General features: G+C 40.8%; 1 protein-coding gene across 2 annotated transcripts in view; it reads right to left on the minus strand.

Moving 5' to 3' along the window:
- The window catches only part of UBR1 (ubiquitin protein ligase E3 component n-recognin 1), a gene marked incomplete at its 5' end in the record, with an annotated part of 64,260 nt that overhangs the window by 3,649 nt on the left and 37,387 nt on the right, over positions 1-23,224 (minus strand). For both annotated transcript variants that reach the window (XM_083505721.1, XM_083505720.1), the window contains 22 exons: positions 313-414; positions 1,467-1,637; positions 3,190-3,267; positions 4,213-4,269; positions 5,535-5,643; positions 6,407-6,540; positions 8,096-8,183; positions 9,609-9,759; positions 10,044-10,111; positions 10,380-10,476; positions 12,205-12,260; positions 12,932-13,080; positions 13,532-13,625; positions 14,916-15,013; positions 15,724-15,876; positions 16,472-16,565; positions 16,991-17,193; positions 17,493-17,674; positions 18,351-18,440; positions 20,062-20,171; positions 20,926-21,025; positions 21,881-22,035. In XM_083505721.1, the coding sequence (XP_083361847.1) occupies positions 313-414; positions 1,467-1,637; positions 3,190-3,267; positions 4,213-4,269; positions 5,535-5,643; positions 6,407-6,540; positions 8,096-8,183; positions 9,609-9,759; positions 10,044-10,111; positions 10,380-10,476; positions 12,205-12,260; positions 12,932-13,080; positions 13,532-13,625; positions 14,916-15,013; positions 15,724-15,876; positions 16,472-16,565; positions 16,991-17,193; positions 17,493-17,674; positions 18,351-18,440; positions 20,062-20,171; positions 20,926-21,025; positions 21,881-22,035 (2,539 nt within the window). The remainder of the gene's footprint in view (positions 1-312; positions 415-1,466; positions 1,638-3,189; positions 3,268-4,212; positions 4,270-5,534; positions 5,644-6,406; positions 6,541-8,095; positions 8,184-9,608; positions 9,760-10,043; positions 10,112-10,379; positions 10,477-12,204; positions 12,261-12,931; positions 13,081-13,531; positions 13,626-14,915; positions 15,014-15,723; positions 15,877-16,471; positions 16,566-16,990; positions 17,194-17,492; positions 17,675-18,350; positions 18,441-20,061; positions 20,172-20,925; positions 21,026-21,880; positions 22,036-23,224) is intronic.

Raw genomic sequence — 23,224 nt, forward strand, 5'->3', positions numbered from 1 at the left:
GAATAATCACAGTTAACTCGCAAAGAAATGCATTTATGGCTAGCCACCAGTCTCACCAAATAACTTTTGCTAGCAACAAAAGCCTCTGTTGTTAAGCAGTCAAACAAGAAGTTACTGGCATTGTAAATGCATGTTTATGTTGAAAAGGATAAGAACAGTCAGAAGGCATCCAAACAGTTACTTTAAAATACCAAGAGAAGGTTATTTGCCAGATTTTTGGTATCAGATAATTGTAGTAAAAAAGCATAATAAGATAACATAAAAAGCAGCAAAGTGAAATTTCCTAGGCAACAGAGCAAAGCATCTACTTACGCCAGATTTGGGTCTGTTTCTCCATATTCATCTAGATATGGTGCAGGATAGAAAGAGCCTCTGGTTTTCCCTCCTATTAAGATAACTTTGCAGTCCCTGATTCTAAAAAAGAAACAGTTATGTTAAAGAGAAAGTCCCCAAGATGACGGTAGTCTCAGTACACCATTCACTTTGAAGAATAAGTAAACACAGTAAATAGTGTTGCCTATTTAAAGCCTAATATTTCCAACATAGCAGTATCCTTGGCAGTGACCAGTGGAGGAATGACCGCTGGTATGAGCGCAGAGAGAAGAAACGCCATGGTGCATCTGCCCCAGCTGCAACAAAACATGTCTCTCCTGCATCGGTCTCTACAGACACAGCAGGCACTGCAACCTTCCAAAAGCTTGACTTCACCCCCAAAGGCGCACTCCTCCACTGTATCCTCTACTGTATCCTGAGACAGACAACAACAATTTCCAGTATCCTTTTGTATGCAGACTTTCTGGGAAGGTGAGAAAATGAACAAGCTACTCAACTCCCTGAATTCATATGTGTGAATGTTAGAATGCTGAGTTACTATGACCAGATCAGGGTACTGTATGGGTAATTATAGCACAAAAAACATTTCTGCCCTTAATGAGCAGCTCTGGGCTATAGTGTAAGGAATTAAAAAGAAACACAAAACCTCTGTAGTCAGCCCCATTTTATGATTTAGGTTAAGATGATCTGATCCTAAAGATAAAGAAATTCCCAAGTATCACAAGCTGTAGTATTTTAAACTGTATTATGGGAAATGAACAAGCTAAAACCAATGTTCATCTCTTCCTATCTATGTACAGTCTACCTTGGTTGTCAAATGCCTTGGTACTTGTACGTTTTGGCTCCCGGATGCCGAAAACCTGGACGTAAGTGTTTTGGTTTTTGAACGTTCTTTGGAAGCCAACAACGAAGATTCCGCAACTTCTGATTGAGTGCAGGAAGCTCCTGCAGCCCACCAGAAGCCGCGCCTTGGTTTTTGAATGGTTCCCCGAACAGATTAAGTTCGACAACCAAGGTACGACTGTAATGTTCTTGTAATAGTCTAAAAGAAAAATCAGCATGGCATTTGGCACATCAACACCCCATCCTTCCGATTAATTTCAATGGGCTTTACACGCTACTCTGTTACCTACTTGAGAAAAATGCACACTCCAGCACCACAGTGGACAGCATGTGAAGTGCAGGCTCCCAGCTCCTCCCCATTCACCAGCTCCTGACAGCAGGTATTTTCAGAGCAGAGCATAGCCCCACAGAACAAGCACAACACGGGGTGCTTGGTTTCATCATCAGAGGATCGAGGGCATCTGGAAAGGTAAAGTTAACCAGAAAATGACATTTGGAACCAAGAGGGAGATTAGAAAACAAAAATGTGAGAAGGACATTACTTGCCAAGACGGCTTGTGAACAAAACCTGTTTCATTGCTAACTTTCATTTTATCAGGCCTTCTTTAGAAACTTGATGATAAAATATCCTTTTTTTCTAATTGGATGACTCCAGAGGTACACCAGCTGATGTACAGAAAAACTAGCTAGAATGATTCTGAAACTAGCATGCCATTCAAATTAAAATAGATTTTTTTGCTTCAAAGTTACTTCCAGGGTTCTGAATGCAGACAGAGGAGGCGTGGTTTAGGTTCAGATGGAATGCAAAACCATATATCGTTCTAATGTCTGAACCCAATGAGAATGGAAGTTGTAATCATATTGTTGATTGTTTTTATACTGTACACCATCTAGAGATTTTAAAAAGAATTAAGGGGCTTATAAATGATTTCAAATAAAATAAATAATTCACTTCAGAAATGTTTTGATGGGCAAGTGAGATTTCCAATGCACTTTGTAAATTCTGAACATGGATAAAATAACAATATTGCACATGTTTAACCATTTTATTAGTCAGTATAACCTGTTACTAAGTAACGCGGGTGGCGCTGTGGGTAAAACCTCAGCACCTAGGGCTTGCCGATCGTATGGTCGGCGGTTCGAATCCCCGCGGCGGGGTGAGCTCCCGTCTTTTGGTCCCAGCTCCTGCCCACCTAGCAGTTCGAAAGCACCCCTAAGTGCAAGTAGATAAATAGGTACCGCTTTATAGAGGGAAGGTAAACGGCGTTTCTGTGTGCTGCGCTGGTGCTGGCTCGCCAGAGCAGCTTCGTCACGCTGGCCACGTGACCTGGAAGTGTCTCTGGACAGCGCTGGCCCCCGGCCTCTTAAGTGAGATGGGCGCACAACCCTAGAGTCGGACACGACTGGCCCGTACGGGCAGGGGTACCTTTACCTTTACCTTTATAACCTGTTACTACTCCAGTGGTAATAATATCTCCTTATCCTAAAATGAAAATTATATGATCTACAGCTAAAAGGAATCAGTGCCTCCAAACCATTGGTTTTATACACAACTTCAGACAAATTTCTCCATATATACAAAATTTAAAGACCACTTTAGCTTTTATAACCTTAAACTGGAAGGGGGGAACCTGATATTTGAACCAAGTCCATTTACCACTTTTAATTTTTTTTGCAATACCATTTGCACAATCAAATTGTGCTGCTTTTTCAATTTTTTTTAAAAAAGGCTATATAGGTCTACCCAGTGCTTGTTTTCTAAAAAAAATGTTTAGGGGTACTCTCATTTTCCTACTCATATTGAAATACTGCCCCTCAATGAGGCCATACTTAGAGTCACAAAATGTTTAGGGGTATACGTATCCCTGCATCCACCCAGGAAAAAAGCACTGTGTCTACCTTAAAATTATTCTCTTGGCACAATTATGCAACATATCTTGATCGCTTAGACAGAATGCAGTTTTATGAAGAACAAATCCGTAAAAAGTCACAAAAGAAACTTCTAGTTCTCACCTAAACTGAGAGCCTTTATTGAGAAGGCAACTGTAGTCTTCTGGAAGCTCTACCAATTTATTTCTTTTTCTTGGGTACCTAGTTAATTCAAGTAAGAAGAATTACGATACTCCAGGATACAAAAGCACATCAAAGAAACAGCTACCAAGTATTCTTCTGCTGAACTTTAAAACATTCACATTTCATCCAAAATTTGCAAAGACTGATGACACAAAGACAGCTATGATCTCTACAGCAGGAGCTTGCAAGAGATAGTTATACATTAGAACCTTGCTATAGGGAATTCAGCCTATGAGTAAGCAGTCTAGGGAAATTATATTGCAGAGGAAAGGACAGGATTAGCACTCTGGTTCACTGTGTGTTCTGTTTGACCTGCTGCTTGCTTTCCCCTTTATTTCTAATAAAAGTTTCACAACTGGGCTGGTTGGATCAGTGTGTGACTGCCACGTGCCTAGATCACTTTGGGTCAAATGCTATTAGAAGCCTAGGGCCAGAGTGGTAAAGCCAGGAATTTGCCACATTCCCAAGGAGAAACAGAAGGCTAGAAAGCAGGCGTTACGCTCTGCGTAACTGCAAGAAATTGGCTGGAGGCACAAGGCATACTGGTGCAAGCTTTAAGTTCACTGGGTGTACCGCGTTTTCCCCTTGTTTCTAGGGCTGTACATGACTTAAAAACAGGGTGGTGGCAGCAACTACCAGATAACAAGAACCAACTGGCAGCACTGCAGGGATGTTGTGCAGCAGCTGGGCAAGGAAGGTGGTGTGAAAGGCTGTCCTGAGTACCCACCTTCTTCACACAATGCAGCTGGCGCCATGCGCACTACTGTTCTTATCAGAACAGAAATATTGTGGGAGTTTGGTTATCTACTCTCCTGACATTTCTGTATTTACCCAAGAGCAGACGTTTGGGGGAGCAATATATTTAAAAACAAACGGGCAAGGGGCACTGATGAAAACACACTGCTAAATATTAAAATACAACCAAGACTGCTGTTTCAGGAAAACAGAAGAAGTAAAACTGACCTTATTCCAATACTTTTCCCCTTCAGAAAGCTGAGTACAGCTGGATCCGCACACCACCTGCATGTGAAATCCTCCATCAGGACAATAATATATTGTAGTACTGTCCATCGCTAGCTTGGTCCCCAAAACTACCAGTTAAATTGGTGTTTTGCTACACTTACTCATAACTGGAATCATTCCCTCTCCTGCCCTGAAGTGGTGAATAAATCCTGTCACAGATTAGAAGTGTGCATGCACACAAAAGCTTATACCAAAAACAAACTTACCGTATTTTTTGCACCATAACACTCACTTTTTTCCTCCTAGAAAGTAAGGGGAAATGTCTGTGCGTGTTATGGAGGAAATGCCTACAGGTGGCATGCCTGCGGATTTTCCTCCTCTAAAAACTACGTGCGTGTTATGGTCGGGTGTGTGTTATAGAGCGAAAAATACGGTAGTTGGTCTCTAAGGTGCTACTGGACAATTTTTTTATTTTCTTATATATTCCAACTTTGACTTTCAGTTTGGCACACTGGATGCCCACAAAGATTTTGGGGTATGACTGGCCAGCAACCCCCAAAAGGTGTTTGCTTTTCCTAAGCCTAAGCCATAAACAAAGGCAGAACCATCTCCCTCGATACAAAGGTGCTCAGATAACTAATGAGAATCAGGAACTTAATTTTAGAAAACTAAGTTTTGCTATAATAATATAATATAATATAATATAATATAATATAATATAATATAATATAATATAATATAATATAAACTCATATTTAACACAGTTAAGTAAGCTGAAATATGTTAGGCTGCTTGTATTCAGGTTATGCCTGTTCTACCCCGAAAGACACATCAACACACTCTGTATCCTCACAGCCCATCCCCATCACATTTCTGGGTCTGCCCTTTTACCCCAGTGCAACTTTGCAAACTTGTTCCAAGTCTTCTGGATCAACAGACACCTTCATATGGCTTACCTATGGTCACAACACACAGTGGCCTAAGTTGTGCAATGATGGTGGCTAAATGATCCCACTTTGAGGCAGGGGGTTAGATTAGATCAGCCTTTGCCAACCTGGTTCCCCACTGGACATCCTGAACTATAACTCCCACCACCCCTAGCCAACTGTGAGGGCCAAGACTGGTGGGAGTTGTAGTCCAAGACATCCAGAGGGCACCAAGTTGACAAAGGCTAGACTAGACAGTCTCAATTCCACTGCACTCTATGGTTCCCAGCCCACTCTTTCTCACCCAGCCAACAGTTTCTGGATGTTGGGACAATCATATGCTCTATGTGAGAACCTGAAAAAACACACAGATTTTTCTCCCAGCAGCAGTCATACCTCTGGAGCAAGGGCTCTATAGTATCCCAATATTCTTGGAAAAGCAAGAACAGATTGGTGGGTAGAGACAAGTATCCACAAAGAGCCTTGAATTGGCCTTCTTCTGAAACTGCAAAGGAAAAAGATGTTAGACGTACCTTCAAGTGCAGCAACTAACATAAAAAAACCTTTTTTTCTGTTAAAAGTGAGTACTCGGTGCAGATTTAGAAAGTAAAAATGTATCAGATGAAGACAATAGCCAGTTTGGAATGACAGCCAGGAACTACTTTGGATAAGACTCTTGCTGCTGTGGAGGGAATGTCCATAGTCACATTGAAAGCTGTCAGTTATTTTTCTCCGTAAGTCAATGTGAACTGTTGTTGTGAATGCACAAATTGTAACCTCCCCATGTTAAGGAAGACTACAGCTGCCTCTGTGTGGGAAGGTGTGGGAGCAAATTATTTTGGTGGTACCCCCTACTCTTTGTCGGGTGTGAATTTCTTAGTGCTGATGTGCCCGTTATGGAAGAGCAGATTTAGACTGAAGGTCTGGGAAGAAAGCACTTCGTATGAGAGAGGCAGTGGGAGTGTGGCCAGGACAATCTTGTGCCACTGAGGTTAAAGGTATTGCAGTCCAGAGCATTTAAGGCTTTATAGGTCAACATCAACATTTTGAATTGGGCCTGGAAACTAACTGGCAGTCAGGATTGGTGTTGTATGCTCAGTCTTGCCCCGGTGAGCAATGTTAAACTAGAGATTATTTATGGAGAAGGATTTTTTAATATATATCAAAAGAACTTTTTGAAAACCATTTTGTAGTGGTTGATACTGTTCAGCACATTTTTAATCCGGTGTTACCTTGGCATGCTGAGATTACCATGCTCTGCTACTTACCCGATGAAAGTTCTTCCGGTGGAGGCACTCCCAGCAAATAGTGGAAAAACAAAGCAGCACAACGGAGGTAGGGCATGATGCCCTTCTTAATGCAATCCCACAAATACCAGCCTGCAACTGTTTGGCTATAACAACTGCAATAAAGATTTGAATATGTGTATTTAGTATCTTAGGTTGTCAACAACATTTAATTTATTCATTAAAATTCTATCTCGCACTTCCTCCCAAAGGAGTGCAGGGTGGCAACTAAGTAGAAAAACAATACAATTAAAAACCAAGTTGAAAACATCAAGTACATCTAAAAACATAGAAAAAGAGTCACATATTATTCCTAACTAATGTTTTCAAGGTTGCCAGGCAAGCATCTTTCAGCTATCAATTGCCTGGAATATTTTAAAATCCCCTCTGAATGTTACTAACAAAGGAGACAGACACACCTCACCATGGAGGGAGAACCACAAATGGAGAGCCACCACCAAGGAGGTCTTGCCATGGGTCAGGTTTTAAAACATGATATAAATTCCTGACTGATTAAATACAAATGGTTTAATGGTGAAGATTAAAAAGGTCCCTCACTGAAAGAGAGATACTTTTTAAGCTGCTTTTTAATAAAATACCAATATTTCCGTCACACACAAATGTATATATACACACTTGAATGCTTTGCAGAGAAGTGATTACAGCACACTTCTAATCCTCCCCACTTCTTCTTCAAACCTCTGTGGTTCGAAGGAGAAATGGGATGGTAGTCTGAAAGCCATTTGTAAACATCCCTGCTCAATGTTGTTTACAAGGTACTGTTTGAAAACCTGAAGTTCAACAATCAGGTGACTGACAGGTGAGTGGCCCAGCCTGCCTGTCAATTTTGGCCCATCAGGGGTGGGGAAGGTAAAGATCAGGTCCTCTTGCCAAAAAGGTTTCTCTACCCCTGCCCAAGAGCTTGAAGGCAGTTTTTAAAAAATGTAGAAGTAAAAAACTGTTACAGGAACTTGGCACATAGTATTACAACTATGTCAGATCCTGATTTGATAATCAACCTTTCTCCCTTCTTTCCTGGGGAATGTGAAACATCAGTACAGTAAGGCAGCAATGCTACTCCATAAGAAAGAAAGAAACCCCAAATCGTATTAGGGCAATACTTTTATTAAGCCAATGAAAAATGTTACAAAATGTGTGCAAGCTTTTGAATTCTCCATGACACGTCATCAGGCTAGAACTACAACTACAACTACAACTCATGACTACTATGATGGCTAGGAATGATGGGAGTTGTAGTCCAACAACATCTAGGCACCTGAAGTTGAGAAAAGCTGGTCTAGGTTATAAACAAAGCAAGGTTTGGGGATGGGAGTGGGATCCTTGGCTGGTGGTGAATGTATTGTGTCTTTCAGAAGCCTTAGGTGCAACTTCAAACCTGCACAACACCTCTCACAACCTCACTGGAATACTTGATACTTCCCTCCCATATTCTATTTTAAGACTCTGTCCAGACGCAGACTCCATTGTTTCACAACCAGCCACATTTTAAACTCCCCCCTAAGCTTTGTTTACCATCTACCCTAGTGAAGAGTTCTAGAGAACCTTAAAGCTGGCACACTATTTTGTGACAATTTGTTTGTCCTAATAAAGGAGCTGGATTCAACACAATGCACTCCTTATCCATCAAAACGTTGCAGAGAAGCTACTTACCCACTTGTGTACCTGCAAATTTCTTTACAGAAAGAATCAGCTGCTCGTGCTTCCTCACTGTCATGCTGTACTTGTGCAGACAGGCACTCTGTGCAAAAAATAATTTTAAAAATACTTGGTCTTTCCCCTTAATAGTATTTACAAATTTTCATGTACTTTTTCTCTTTTATAACAATCCACTCTTTTTATATTATTGTTCACTTATTTATGTAATGCCATCAATGTGCATGGGAGAAACAGCATGTCCCAAGTCACTTCTAAATCCTGGACAAGCATAGAAGTGGACTATAATTTGCCTCAACTCCACAATGCCAGGCCAGGGGAGAAATTAACCTTAAAGTCCAGAAGATATCCATGCAAATCAAAAGGCAGGCTGGAACTTGTGGTCACCGCCTTGATAATATTGTTGGGGCAGATGTCCTGATGCTGTTGGCTAGAGTGAAACACAGGGTGGCAGTGGTGTAGACATGGGCTGATTTTGTTGGAACAACACGCTTACAAAACTCCGCATTTAGCTTGTGGACGTCTAACACACAAAAGTAGGTAGATGGAGTAGCTTTCACACCGTCTCTTTTCAGGCCCTTTATTTAATCACTACTTTACCAGAGATACCCAGTTAAAATTATGGAACCAAGCAAGTGGAGTTTTGGAGATATAAGACCCAGTCTTCTAAATCAAAATGGTTAAGCTCAGGACTATAAACAAGAGGAAAAGTTCCGTATGAAAAGATAGGAACTTTAAAAGCACGATTATACACTTGTGCAATAACAGATGGGAAATCAAAAGCTGTATTCTGTTTCCTTTATTTAGGCACATATCTTTTCAGCATGAAGTTCGCCAGTATGGGAGTTTCCAGTAAGTTGTTGATACTCTTATACAGCTGCCCTAGTCAATGAACACAGTAACTGCTCTAAACAGATACATTGTAAACCAGGGGCCAATGGACCCGTTCACACATCCCTTTGTAACATGGTTAAGGTTAACTATGGTTTAAAGATAAACATGAAGCATGCTACGGCATGGAGCAAAACCTGCGGCTGGTTTGAGCCTCTATCACTCCTGCCATGCTGCTAGGCTTAGCTTAGCATTACATTCAAATCCAGGCTCATGGTTTGTGTTTGTCCAAGCAAGCCAAAAGCTATAACTAAGGTTCTTTTTGGCTTACTGGGCCTGATTTTTTTGGAGAGACACAAATTATCAGTCCAGGGATAGCACCTATATGCTCCACACAGTTGCTAGGGATAGGAAAGAGTTAGGTGTGTGCAACCATGCTTGGATTTCATAGCTGGATGGAGGCAAGGGATAATTTTTAAGACCCATTAAGGAAATTTCTACTGTCAGCAGATATTTTTCCTTGCCACTTAGATCTTGAATGTCAGCAAGTGAACACTCTACCTTACAAATATGTGGAACTATTTCTGAGAACTGGAAGGCATAAAAGCCTCCTGCCGAAACATCTAAAAGTACTTTATTATGTTATCTAGAAAAACCTAAACACAAAAGATACCATTACCTGTAGTTGTAGTGAGAATAATTTGGGTTATGTGTGCCATAGTGACCAAGTGGAAGAGGTAGAGATTGTTACAGGCAGAGCTGATGGATGAAGGTTGTAAGTCCACAGTATCCTCCCAATACAAAGATGGAAATGATAACACAGCACCAACCTAAAAAGGAAATAAGACACTGATAGGCCTGGCACTCATCACAAATTAAACTGTCCATTTGCAGGGGCATTTTTTACATGGCAGACTCAAGGCTTAGGAAACAAACACAAGTCAAATCCAAAATGAATCAAAGGCACTCTCAAGGTAATTCTCACAAAGGACTGCCCACCCCCCAGGAACTGTTACAGACATGACTCCAGACTGTACAAGCCATGGAACTGATATCTGCACACAATCTCAAACTTTAAGAGCATCATCGCCAAGAGAATCCTACACACACTTACCAAAACATGAAACAGATCCACGTCTAGAAGGGATGGTGTGTCTTCCGCTTTTAAACTGGGCAGAAGAACTACAAGAGCAAAATATATAGTAAATGGAAATTCTGACTGTCTGCTTTCAATAAAACAGATTGCAAAGAAAGGGTTTGCAATGATGTAAGATTCCCCGCCCCCGCCTTGTCAATTCTTGTTTCTTCAAGCTTACTAGGCGAAAAATAAAAACCCATAAAAGCTTATGCCTCTTATTTGAATTATGTTACTGTTTCAGAGAAGGACTCTTTCCAAGAAGACTTTACTTATTTCCAAAACTTATAATGGGGGTAAAAAACACCATGTTACCTCCTAGAAGACGTACAAGATGTTGCTGGATCAGGCTTTGTGGCAATGTAATTCTCTGAGCAACTGCAAACTGCAGCAATGCTTTAAGACCACTGTGCTAGAGGGTGAGGAGATAAAGGAGAAAGGTTTGGTTAGAAGAGGACTGTGCTTCCCCATCCCTATTCTCTAAAAATATTTGTGTTCCAGTGGCTGGAGATAGCAGCCAGGACCATGAAAGAAGTGTAATAAACAGGGAGAAATGTAAAGTATTGCACTTGGGCAAAAAAAAATGAGAGGCACAAATACAAGATGGGGGACACGTGGCTTGAGAGCAGTACATGTGAAAAGGATCTAGGAGTCTTGGTTGACCACAAACTTGACATGAACCAACAGTGTGATGCGGCAGCTAAAAAAGCCAATGCAATTCTGGGCTGCATCAATAGGGGTATAGCATCTAGATCAAGGGAAGTAATAGTGCCACTGTATTTCTGCTCTGGTCAGACCTCACCTGGAGTACTGTGTCCAGTTCTGGGCACCACAGTTCAAGAAGGACACTGACAAACTGGAACGTGTCCAGAGGAGGGCAACCAAAATGGTCAAAGGCCTGGAAACGAAGCCTTATGAGGAACGGCTAAGGGAGCTGGGCATGTTTAGCCTGGAGTAGAGGAGGTTAAGGGGTGATATGATAGCCATGTTCAAATATATAAAAGGATGTCACATAGAGGAGGGAGAAAGGTTGTTTTCTGCTGCTCCAGAGAAGTGGACATGGAGCAATGGTTCCAAACTACAGGAAAGAAGATTCCACTTAAACATTAGGAAGAACTTCCTGACAGGGGGAAGTTCTTGGCAGGGGGTTGGACTCGATGGCCCTTGTGGTCTATTCCAACTCTATGATTCTATTCTATGATTCTACAGTAAGAGCTGTTCGATAGTGGAATTTGCTGCCAAGGAGTGTGGTGGAGTCTCCTTCTTTGGAGGTCTTTAAGCAGAGGCTTGACAACCATATGTCAGGAGTGCTCTGATGGTGTTTCCTGCTTGGCAGGGGGTTGGACTCGATGGCCCTTGTGGTCTATTCTAACTCTATGATTCTATGAAATGTAGTTGCTGTGCTCAATAGTCTACCTATAGCGGCACATTAGGACCTTACCTCAAGGCAACACGAGAACAGGGCCTTCTCTGCAGTGGCTCCGTGTCTGTGGAATGCTCTCCCCAGGGAAGTTCACCTGGTGCCTGCATTGTACACCTTTAGGCGCCAGGCAAAACGTTCCTTTTTAACTAGGCCTGATGGACATCCTATACCCTTTTAAAATGTGGCTCTTTTTTGGGTGTGTGTGTGTTATTGGGTTATTGTTCTTGCTCTGATTTTATATATTGTGATCTTTTCTGTGAACCAACTGAGACCTCTGGGTATGGGGCAGTAAATAAATTCAATAAATAAATCCATTAAATAAATAACTGATGTGGGACGCGGGTAGTGCTGTGAGTTAAACCACAGAGCCTAGGACTTGCCGATCAGAAGGTCAGCGGTTCGAATCCCCATAACGGGGTGAGCTCCCGTTGCCTCGGTCTCTGCTCCTGCTAACCTAGCAGTTAGAAAGCACGTCAAAGTGCAAGCAGATAAATAGGTACCGCTCCGGCAGGAAGGTAAACGGCATTTCCGTGCGCTGCTCTGGTTCGCCAGAAACGGCTTAGTCATGCTGGCCACATGACCCAGAAGCTGTACGCCGGCTCCCTCGGCCAATAAAGTGAGATGAGTGCCACAACCCCAGAGTCGGCCATGACTGGACCTAATGGTCAGGGGCCCCTTTACCTTTACCTTAACAACTACATCCTTTATTGTTCCTACCTGACGGTTTTGCAGAGAACCAAATAAAGGCTTGCCCTCATCTTCCAGAAGATTCTCTGAAAAAGAAACAAAACTGGTAGTGAGTCATGTACTCTAATAAGTTAGGGAACCTGCTTGTTTTGGCTTTCAAACTCTTTTTAGCTTACTGTTCATTTTAATTAACTTTTGATCTATGGAAAGAGGTAACAAACTGGAGCAATGTCTTTGAATGAAAGTAACTAATTTTAACTACTTCAGGGAATGCACACAAATCTGTATGCTTGCTTCCAAGTCTGAACACAGTGTTCATATCAATTCTACAGCAAATAAAATTAGGCTACTGTGCCATTTTGCAGTCTGTGGGAATTGAGCATTCCCAACTAAAACAGATTTTGAAGTGACTTGTTAAGTAGTCAAATGTCCATAGCATTAGTCAAATAAGTACGAGAAGCAGATCTTGAAAACACTTCCTCAAATTAAAACAAAGCATTCCAACCTTTTGCCATTTTGGGGACCCCAGCATTTTGCTGTCAATTTTAAATGGGATAGCTTGATAATGGGGACTGTAAAAGTCTGGTTTTTGTACAGTATTTGTACATGTTATATAGGATTTGCCCTATAACAGTATTTTAGAAACTGCGTTGTAGTGGCTTTCTTATATTTTCAAGTTTAAAACCCTGGCTATTTTCATGTCTAATATAATAAAAGCTGAAATCCAATTGTGAAAGGAATTCTATTTTTGATTTACCTAAACACTGGATAGTAAACGCACATGTGCTCCAAGTCATCATAGGAATGCGTGGATCAGTTTCATTGGGTGCAACTTTTAATCCAATTCTGTAAATTGCAGTGGCAAATAGAACCACCATCTCCTTGATACTATTAGAATACTTAACTCTGTGGAGGAAGCCAGGAGAATGTCAGATTGTGAATAAGTGAGGTTGGATAAAGTTCAAAGAACTGATTATGAGAATATTTGCACAGTTGCATTTATTTGCATTTCATAATTATCTTTAAATCAGCAGTTCCCGGTAACAGGAAATCATCTTTCAGCTTTTGCTTGTTATTATAGACTTCTCTTAAGTGCTTATATCCTTAAGGTAAAAAACGCAAGCTTTCCAAGTTATATCCTGAGATAACGGTGACCAATAATTAGATAAAACTCCGGCAGAGGTTTGCTCGATCAGAGATAATAATCATAATGGCCCATACAAATGTTGTAGAATGTAGATATTTTAATGAAAATATTATTTTCCCCTAAGCAGAAATAATGCCCACTGTATAGATTCCAGATTTATTTTTTTTAAAAAAAATAGTCTAAAGCAGAAATGTGATTCTTAACACTTACAAAGGATCTACTCCAAAGCTAAGAATGGAATGGAAATCAGATGAAGTCTCTTCCATTTCTATGTCACGTAAAGATGGAGCAATCTGTTTTCCTTCTTTTAAAAAGAGAAATAAATTCATGTGAGACTGAAGTTCAACTAAATGAAATAAAATTATTTATTTTCTCTTATATACTTAAAAACATAAGGCTGTTGTCACGGTGCAGTTCATGTAGCTACCCTGTGTGCTGACAGGGCGGCAGGCAGCCGAGGCAAGCTGTTTAACAGAGGGGAGGCGATGCTTCACAGTGCGGTTTGGCAAAGTGCTCTCTGAAGTGCCTCTCCCCTCCTTTAAAAGGGGCAGGATGTTGGGACAAGCCATGAGGAGAGAGGGAGGGGCATGGGGCAAGCCTGGAGTGAGTGGAGCTTGGGATGAGCTGTGAGGAGAAGGAAAGGGGTGAGCTACGCAGGGATGGGCAAGGAGATGTGTGAGGTATAAAGAGAGGGGGAGTTGGTCAGGTATAAAGGGAGGAGAGGGTTTGGAAAGGGGTTGGCAGGTAGAGCAAGAAGGGGCAGCAGTTCTTACTATGGTAAAAATTCTTAGATCATGAATGATAGATTGGGGTCAGCAAACTTTTTCAGCAGGGGGTTGGTCCACTATCCCTCAGACCTTGTGGGGGGCCGGACTTTATTTTTTGGGGGGGGAATGAACAAATTCCTATGCCCCACAAATAACCCAGAGATGCACTTTAAATAAAAGGACACATTCTACTCGTGTAAAAACACGCTGATTCCTGGACCATCCGCGGGCCGGATTTAGAAGGTGGTTGGGCCGGATCCGGCCCCCGGGCTGTAGTTTGCCTACCCATGGATTAAGACATAATAATTCTTACATAACAACCTATTAGATGTCATTAAGTGGTAAGTGCTATGTGCAGCTGACTCTATTAATATGCAAATAGATTAATCTTTGAATATCAATTTTCAGTCTAAGTCTGTGAGCTTCATTTGCAGAACAGTCAAAAAGCTAATAGAACACAACATTTTAAGGTGGGGCTGGGGGTACCAACCTAATATAAGAAAAATGGAGCCTATATCTTAAATGACTTCATGATTAGTATATACCTAAATAAAAATTCAATGAAAGTCTGCACCAGACTTCAGCGCTATCCAGCAACACAAAACAATGGAATTATAAGCCCTTCAATTTGCATTCATAACTTTCCACACTCTGTTAGAGATGCACAACTTTAGAAGATATTTCAATCACTTATTTTTAGGGCAGACAATAGGATTGCAATGATCCTCAAAATGGTACCTGTAACCAATAGCAAAATAAAGTGTTTTATAAAGATCTGGCAACCTCCTAAAAACATTTTAAAAATGTTAAGTGTAACATATACAGACCTTCAGTGTTTTTCTTGTTGTAACCAGATATCCTGGCCATAACAATCTCTATCCATTTTTTCAAAGATAGAAGCTGAACCACCACCTCGGCATCCTCACTGACAATACAAAAAGGTAGTTGTAGTTTTCACAAGTACAGCAAAAAATATAATCCCCTGGAGCCCAGTCTGAGATGCTTGTGTCTTAGACAAGAGAATTAAAACAGCTATTTAGTTGTCTGGTTCATATGTGAATAACTTCGTTTTATAACACTTCTTCTAGACACTCAAAATTGATGGGTAAGTAAAATAACAGAATGGGCCTTTTCTGTGGTGGCTCCTCATGTGTGGAATGCTCTGCCAGGGAGGCTCCCCTGGTGCCTTCATTACAATGCCAGGCAAAAATATGCCTCTTCTCACAGGCCTTTGGCTATTTAAACAATTTATGGCCTTTTAAACTGCAGGGGAGGGTACTGCTTTTGTTTGTTACTATGCTATGCATTTTTGTGTTTTTATATTGTAAACTTCCTTGTGATCCTCAGTTGAAGGGTGGTATAGAAATGTAATTCGTCATCACCTTCACCATCGTCATGTATTTTCCCCATACATGCAACAAGAAAACTGCTATCAGACTAAAATTGACACCCAGTGCCTTTAAAAATGTGTTGGGTGTGGGTGCGTGTGACTAGGTTCCTTTTGTTTTTATTTTGATTATGTACGGTATTTTGTGTTTTTATATTTTGATTTTATCCTGTGAAATGCCCTGAGACCTGCAGGTATAGAGCGGTATACAAAATTAATTAACGGGCTATTTAAATGTTTAAACTTACCTGTTTATCTTGTGCATTTGCAAAGGAAGAATGGGTATCACAGTGTTGCACAGAGATTTGCAAAGTGGGCAAAGGTACTCTCCATTCTCCAAGTCAAAAACTTGTTCGACATGATGTCGCTGCCGAGAGTTTAACTGAATGGCTTCAAAGTACCTGCAATATTGAAACAGACAACCAAAAGAAAGTCTTTAGTGTTGAGTGTGAACAAGGAAAAGCAGAGTTATGATACCCTTTGTTGTTACGCACTTGGCTTACTGTTATAACTTTGTTGTTGAGCATAAGTGAAAAGAGGGACAATGATCAGAACTTTGTACCCATCATACAAAACTTTGTACCATGTAAATGAACTATGGGGTATTGTGGGAGATAACAAGAAGTAGAGTGCAGTGAGAGAACTCAGGATCAAGCCCCAATAGGCAGTTCTGGAAGCAGAATTTCAAGAGCTCCAGGTTAATGTGATATCCCCAGCCTGGTGCCCTCCAGATATTTTGGACCACAACTCTCCCCAGCCCCAGGCAAAACAGCCAATATTTTTGTCCAAATTTGTCTTTTGATTAAACTTATGCTAGCCTGGTTTCATTTATTTTGCTGAGATACTTGAATCTGTTGGACATTAAATATGTATTGAGATATGCTGGAAGAGATAGTTTCAAAATTGACTATAACTAAAGCAAAATAACAACAACAACAACAACAACAACAACAACAACAACAATAATAATAATGTTTACTAAATGTATCTACTTACTTCTGCCAGCAGGCAGCATGCATCACATGACCACAACTTCCTGTATGAGTTCCACATGACAAGTCAGGATCCATGAAAAGAGGATCTATTTTATCTATTGAAGAAAAAATGATATGAAGGATGATTATATCATTTAGTGCCAAATGAAAGATTTTGCAAAGAACTATTCAAGCAAAAATTCTGCCAGAGAAGCATCTTTTAAATCTTGTACATCTTATACAGTACACACTGAAAAAATAATTCTTGACCTTCTTTATTAACACCAACTAAGAAACGGACCATCAAATGAGATTTTGAGCTTTGCTCATACATTCAATATAGTTCAGGTTTGGCAATTTTTCTTTCAATTAGAAGGGATAAAACGGTTGATTTCTCAACTGCATTTGAGATGGCTTCTAAAACTATTCACATCAATGTTTCGTAACATGACTTTCAGTTCTGTAACTTGAGCTAACAAAATGAAACCTGAAGCAATATTACTGCTTATGCAAGCAGGTGACTTGAAGAGAGGATACATACCCCCAGAAAGTTCAAGCATTTTCCCTCTATGTTGGGTTAAGGCAGTGGATCTCTGGACACAGGCAGATAAAACCATGGCAGCACACTCTAACCTCACTTCCTGCTCTTCCTGACACAGAATACATGTCAGCACTTCCTTTTCTGCAACAGATGGCCCTTGCTTGGGTCCCAAGGCAATTCTGGTATAATCTATAATTGGTGGGCTGTTATAAAGACACAACAAAAGTCAAACTAATATATTCCTGTCAGCAAACAATTATTTGAGATTTACAGTCAAATAAAATCACATATGATTTAAAATTTATACATTAATACTGTAGTTTTACCTCACCCTCCACAGAAAAACAGGGCTGCAACCAATATTTAGCCACATGCTGAATAGATGTCGATTATATCCCAACACCACGAGAGCCAATAAAACTGTCCAATGACTTCTAATTTTGTACTATTTTATATTATCAAAAGCTACTCCAAAATCTATTACTAATTGTTATTTTCCTACCTCTCCTCTTCCATAACATCCCTTCCCTGTGTTTCTTGAGTATTTTCATATAAGAGCTTGTGAGTTTCAATGAAGTTCTTCTGCAAAGCAGACATCTGGGCCATGATCTTCTGGCGATGAAGTCTGGCTGCTTCGGCCTTTCTCTTCCTCTCAGCCTTTTCCTTGTCCTGAGTTCTTTGAATCTTATTTAGTGGCAAAGCAAAAAACAAACAAACAAAAACACCCAGGCAAGCTATTTGTTAACAAAAAATATAACTGGAATAAATATTTAAAATAGAATCACTTTTCAATAATATAACAATGGCGTTTGCTTAGCACTTGTGAAACTCTGCTTAACAAAAAATAATGTGATCCTACTCCACCTCCATATCCCAAGCCTCTCACAGCTAACCTGTGAACAGACTCTGTCCCCAAAAGGTAATGAGAATTTCTTATCAGTGCAATGCTGTACAGGGCTAATAACAGGTTTTAGACACAGGCATAATAATGCTGCCCTTCATCTTAAACCTCAAGTTCCAGTGTCTAAAGATTCAAGTGAAATTACAACTTCACGTACAACGGAGATGTGGCTGGGAGCACTAGGAACAGCTTCCTAGAGAGAATAGCCTCCAGAGAGATTGGTTACAGAGGGTTCTGCCAGCAAGGAATATCGGGGGAAGGAAAAAAATCAAGGAGCCAGGAAGTTCGCCATTCTAAATCAGTTCCCACTTCTAAAATATATAATTTTGTTAATCAGAATGGAATATTTAACCTTGCATTTAAAAGCATGGAGCTGTGAGCCCAGGGGCTAGAAATCCGAATGTAGAAACAGCCAAATCTTCTTGTGAATACATTATTTCTTTCCTATTTTATAGTTACCTCGTTGGCTTTTGCGGATTCTGGCCCAGATGCAATGGCTGCTGTGGGAAATGATGACTTCTCTCTCAGCCGTTTTATTGTGTCAAACATCTGAGAACAGAGATTTAATAGTTACAATACTAATAGACTGTGATAATTCTATATTTCCAAGCCACATTATGGTTTGCTCCATGAAAGAAGGCATGATGGACAAGATATACCCCATTAGCAGCAGCACCAGTATTAAACACAATCAGTACCATTTGTTACCATCTTTACGTTGGGAAAAGAATACCTTTATTCACTTTTCTCTATTCAGTCTCTACAAAGACTACAGGTAATAATGGTGTGTACAAATGGAGCTGCTCAGTGTACAAAAAAGTATACAGTTATAAAATGGCTTTAACAATTATGTACTTTTTTGTATAGGCTATTCAAAAATGTCTTGCCTGTGGTATTTATTATTAATGTATACAGCTTATATAATAAAAAAATCTAAAGCATTTACATAAAAACAATAAAAATGCAATGTGCATTAAAATTTCCTGAAAACAAAACAAAACAGTATGTCACAAATAAAACTAAGCAGTACACAAAACAAAAAAATTTAAAAGTAAGAGTCACAGTCCAGGAAAGCTTTGGTAAATATGTAGGTAATGGTAATGGTAAAGGACTCCTGGATGGTTAAGTCCAATCAAAGGCGACTATGGCGTTGCGGTGCTCATCTCACTTCAGGCTGAGGGAGCAGGCGTTACTCCACAGACAGCTTTCCAGGTTATGCGGCCAGCATGACTGAACTGCTTCTGGCGCAATGGGACACTGTGACAGAGCCAGAGCACATGGAAACACTGTTTACCTTCCTGCCACAGTGGTACCTATTTATCTACTTGCACTAGTATGCTTTCAAACTGCTAGGTTGGCAGGAGCTGGGACAGAGCAACGGGAGCTCACCCCGTCACGGGGATTCGAACCACCAACCTTCTGATTGGCAAGCCCAAGAGGCTCAGTGGTTTAGACCACAGTGCCACCTGCTTACAAATATGTAAGCTTATGAGACACTTAAAAGTTATTACGAACACTGCCTCATAAATTATCCAAGGGAGCACATTCTGGAGGCTGTGTGCTATCAACAAGAAGGCCCATTTTTGCATTCCTACCAAGTGACAATTGCTGGTTGTGGAACAACCAGTAGTGTCTTCTCGGAAGATCCTAAAGATTGGGAGAGGCGGTCTACTGAGTACCCTGGTTATAAGTCATTAAGGACTTTAAATATCAGCAATGAAACATTCATAGTAGTCCATGGTTGTGCCAAAGCAGGAACCCAATCACCTCAAATCTGCTGTATTTACAGGGGATCATGTTTTGTAACACAATCCTTTACATGAGGAACAGATTGTTAGTTTCATATAGCCTTTCGAAAAGCCAATAAAGAGCAACATTTCAGTAGCAACTGTTGCATATCTCATTTGAACCAGAACAGAGATACTGTTTTATTCCACTAAGCTAGTTTTTGTTAAAATCCCCCCTCCCACCAGCCAGTTCTATCACATGGATAAACAAGCATAAATTCATTATGAGTTTTCTGCAACAAAGAATGATAATAACAACATTATCTGTATATGCTATCTTTTAAAGAGATTACTTTATGCACCAGCAACATTCTGTGGAGTAAATGTGTCAAGTCCTTTTTTAAAAAAAATAACACGGGACATTTTGGGGTGTTTTTTTTTACCTGTAATACCCAGTTGATCATGTCTTTTTGCGATTCCAAAGGTTGAATTCCTTTTAGTTTTTCCAAAATCATTAGTATGTTCATTGCATTCAAAGCAGAGCTTCCCATTCCTTTGCAAACAAATGGAAGATTTTTTAAAAAAACAACAACCACACACGTTCTCTCGTAAAAGATCATCATTTCTCCCTTTTACTAATCATTATAATGACTTAAAAGACTAGACATGGGATATTGTATTGTTACAACACCTCCTTATATCACAGATGATGCACGACTTCTTTGTCAATTCTAGCTTTTCACTACTTTACAAAATGATGGTGGTAACAAGCTACAAACAAAGCAGCATCAATGCATTGTGTTTGGTTCTATGTTTCATTATTTCTTATCAAATGTAACATAATCCAAATGTTTGACTATGCATCTTCAGATGAAGGGCGGTATATAAATTTAATAAATAATAATTTCCATTATAGCATGCAGGTAATAACTGCAAGCAATTAGTTTACATTGTAGTTGTCGTTCTTTTGAACAAGTATTCACCATCAAATGAAATTCAGCACAAGCTGGTATCTCAAGGGGCGGCTACAGATTAAACCTGGTAAGATATATTTTCCCTGCATTAATGTAGTATCTGTGGACAAATTAAGACTGAATAATTTTCTCCTTCCTTGTTTTAAAATGGTGTTTATTTCATAATATTTCTCTAAGTAAGCATTTTTCTGCTGGAAATAAACTCTTGGTGGCTTTTCATATCTAAGATCAAGGGGTAGCAATTCTGCTTCAAATGTCTGTCAGTGAGTTCACATTGCACTTCAGAAATAACTTTAAAATTAAGATTCGTGTTTTACAAGATGGCACACTTACTTGATGCTTTGTGGTAGAAGTCAAAGGCCACTTCTTCCTCTGGAACCTTCTCTAACTGCTGCTTTTCTTCAAGTAGACCCAAAGCAAGAAGGTGAAGAACCTAGAGAAATGTAAACAAGTACTAAACCTAGGCTGCTTAGAATGAAACACCCTCTGGTTAGCATAGGGCTGGGGACCATTTTTCAGCCCAAATGGCCACATTCCCTTCTAGGCAACCTTTCCAGGGGCCACTTGCCAGCAGTGGGCAGGGTCAGAAGCAAAATTGGGTGGAACAACAAATGCTAATTTATTCACATATCTCTCTCCATCCAGGCAGGCAAGTAGCATGATGAGCTTGAAGACACATTCTAAGCAGGCAAAACCCCAAAAGGAGGGTGTGGAATAGGGTGGAGAGGGGTGTTGCCTGGGGAGTCCTGAGGGCCGCGCAGAGACTAGGACAGCAAACATTTGGCCCTGACGCCCCCCATCCCTGGGTTAGCAAGGTGACCTGGGTTAGCAAGGTACCCAAGGTAACGTGGCCATGATCTGAATACCTAGATGTCTAGCACATGATAGTAAACCTAAGGGCAGTGTGCTGCAACAGACAAATGAACTGTTGATCATCGAGGTGCTGTTGAGCTGTCCTGCAGAGACTAATTTTTATTTATTTACTAGGGGCTGCTGCCCTTCTTTGCTCTCCTTTCCCAGCCACCTTTCCCACACACTTGACCCAAAAAACCTCTCCTTCTACACCTCACTCACTTGCTAGACTATTCGCCCACAGCTCAATCCAAGCAATTACAGTCTGCAATATTCACCATTTTATGACACTAATAGCTGTCCTGGGAATGGCATGATGAACAGGGTAAATGTACCTTAAATACATGGGGGAAACACATCGCTCTAGGGAAGAGCATTCCAAAAGCAACCTACACCCCAAAGCAGAAATCTCAGAAGATACAGTCGACAAGCATACCATCTGAATCATGGCTTCTGTCCACAAGTGGCTTTCTAGCTCTAGTGCTCTTTGCAACACAGTTCTGAGAATATGCATCATGACATCAGAATTCAGAACGTTCACCACATTTCTGAAAGCAGCACTGAATTCAGGCGGAGGAGGCGGTGGCAGTGCTATAAAAAAAGTAAACAAATACTCATGCATTACTAACTTCCCAGCAGTCTTATGAAAGCAAGGAGCATAGACGTTCATATTTGGCTATAAGCAGTGGATGCTACTTTAATGTATCATACTGTTCAGTTTCTGTTAATTGGTTCTCGTGGGAAACTTGCAGATTCTAGCTTCACACAATTAACTCCAGCTGGTGTCAATTTACTCTTGGCAGAAAGCCCAGGTCTGCTTGACCTAGAAACTACTCACTCTGATTGGTTAACGACCAGCACTCAACTCTGTTATCAAGGGATTGTTAGCTCAGTTTGGTTTGAGGTGTTGTTAGGAGTTAGAAGTGCTGTGTATGGTTATGAGAGAGAGAGAGAAAGAGAGGATTTATTTTGCTTTTATTTGTATGCAGAAACTCTGCTGGTTTTATTTTTTCCTTTTAATAAATCCTGTAAATAGTTATTCTGAGTCTAGCTGACTAGTCATTACCGCCGCGACTAGCTTCTTCGCTGTGCAGGAAAACTCTGCTACGTTTGGGCTAAAGCCAGTAGGGCTATGCCTGACACTTCAAAGTTCCATGAGGTTATGGGCATTGTGCTGCCAGCCTGAGTTGTGGTGGTGTCAGCATCAACGGCGTTGGTTCCAGTAGTTCCAGAAGTTGTTGTTCTCTGGCTGGTTCCTGACCGTGGTGAGCTGGTGACGCAGCGGACACAAGGAAAACAGCTGCAGCGTGTGAGTGCTGGGTGCTGTGGTTCCTGTTTTCTCTCTCGGTGGTCGTGAGTAGCTGGTTCCGGGTTCCAGGGACATCGCTCTCAAGATGGCCTCACAACCAGTTCAGATGGCTTTTGAGCGTCTGAATGACTCCAATTACTTGCTGTGGTCGGAACGCATGCAGGCAGTGCTGCAGAGGGATCGTCTCTGGCAAGTGGTGAGTAAGTTTCCTACGAAGCCTGATGATGAAGACCTCGATAAAGACCAAAGAGCAAGGGCCACAATTGTCTTGGGGCTGGAAGATTCCCAGTTGCCGTATGTGAGGGGAATCAAGACAGCTAGAGGTGTGTGGCAAGCACTTAAAGAACTCCATGTGCGTGAGACAGCGGTTTCCAAGCTGTTCATTCGCAAGGCATTGTACAAGGCAATGTTACAGCCTGGGGTTACAATGCAGGAACACCTACACAGTTTGCAGTTAAAGTTTGCTGCGCT

This window comes from Podarcis liolepis (genome assembly GCF_965112155.1).
Source record: "Podarcis liolepis genome assembly, chromosome: 1".
Taxonomy (NCBI): domain Eukaryota; kingdom Metazoa; phylum Chordata; class Lepidosauria; order Squamata; family Lacertidae; genus Podarcis; species Podarcis liolepis.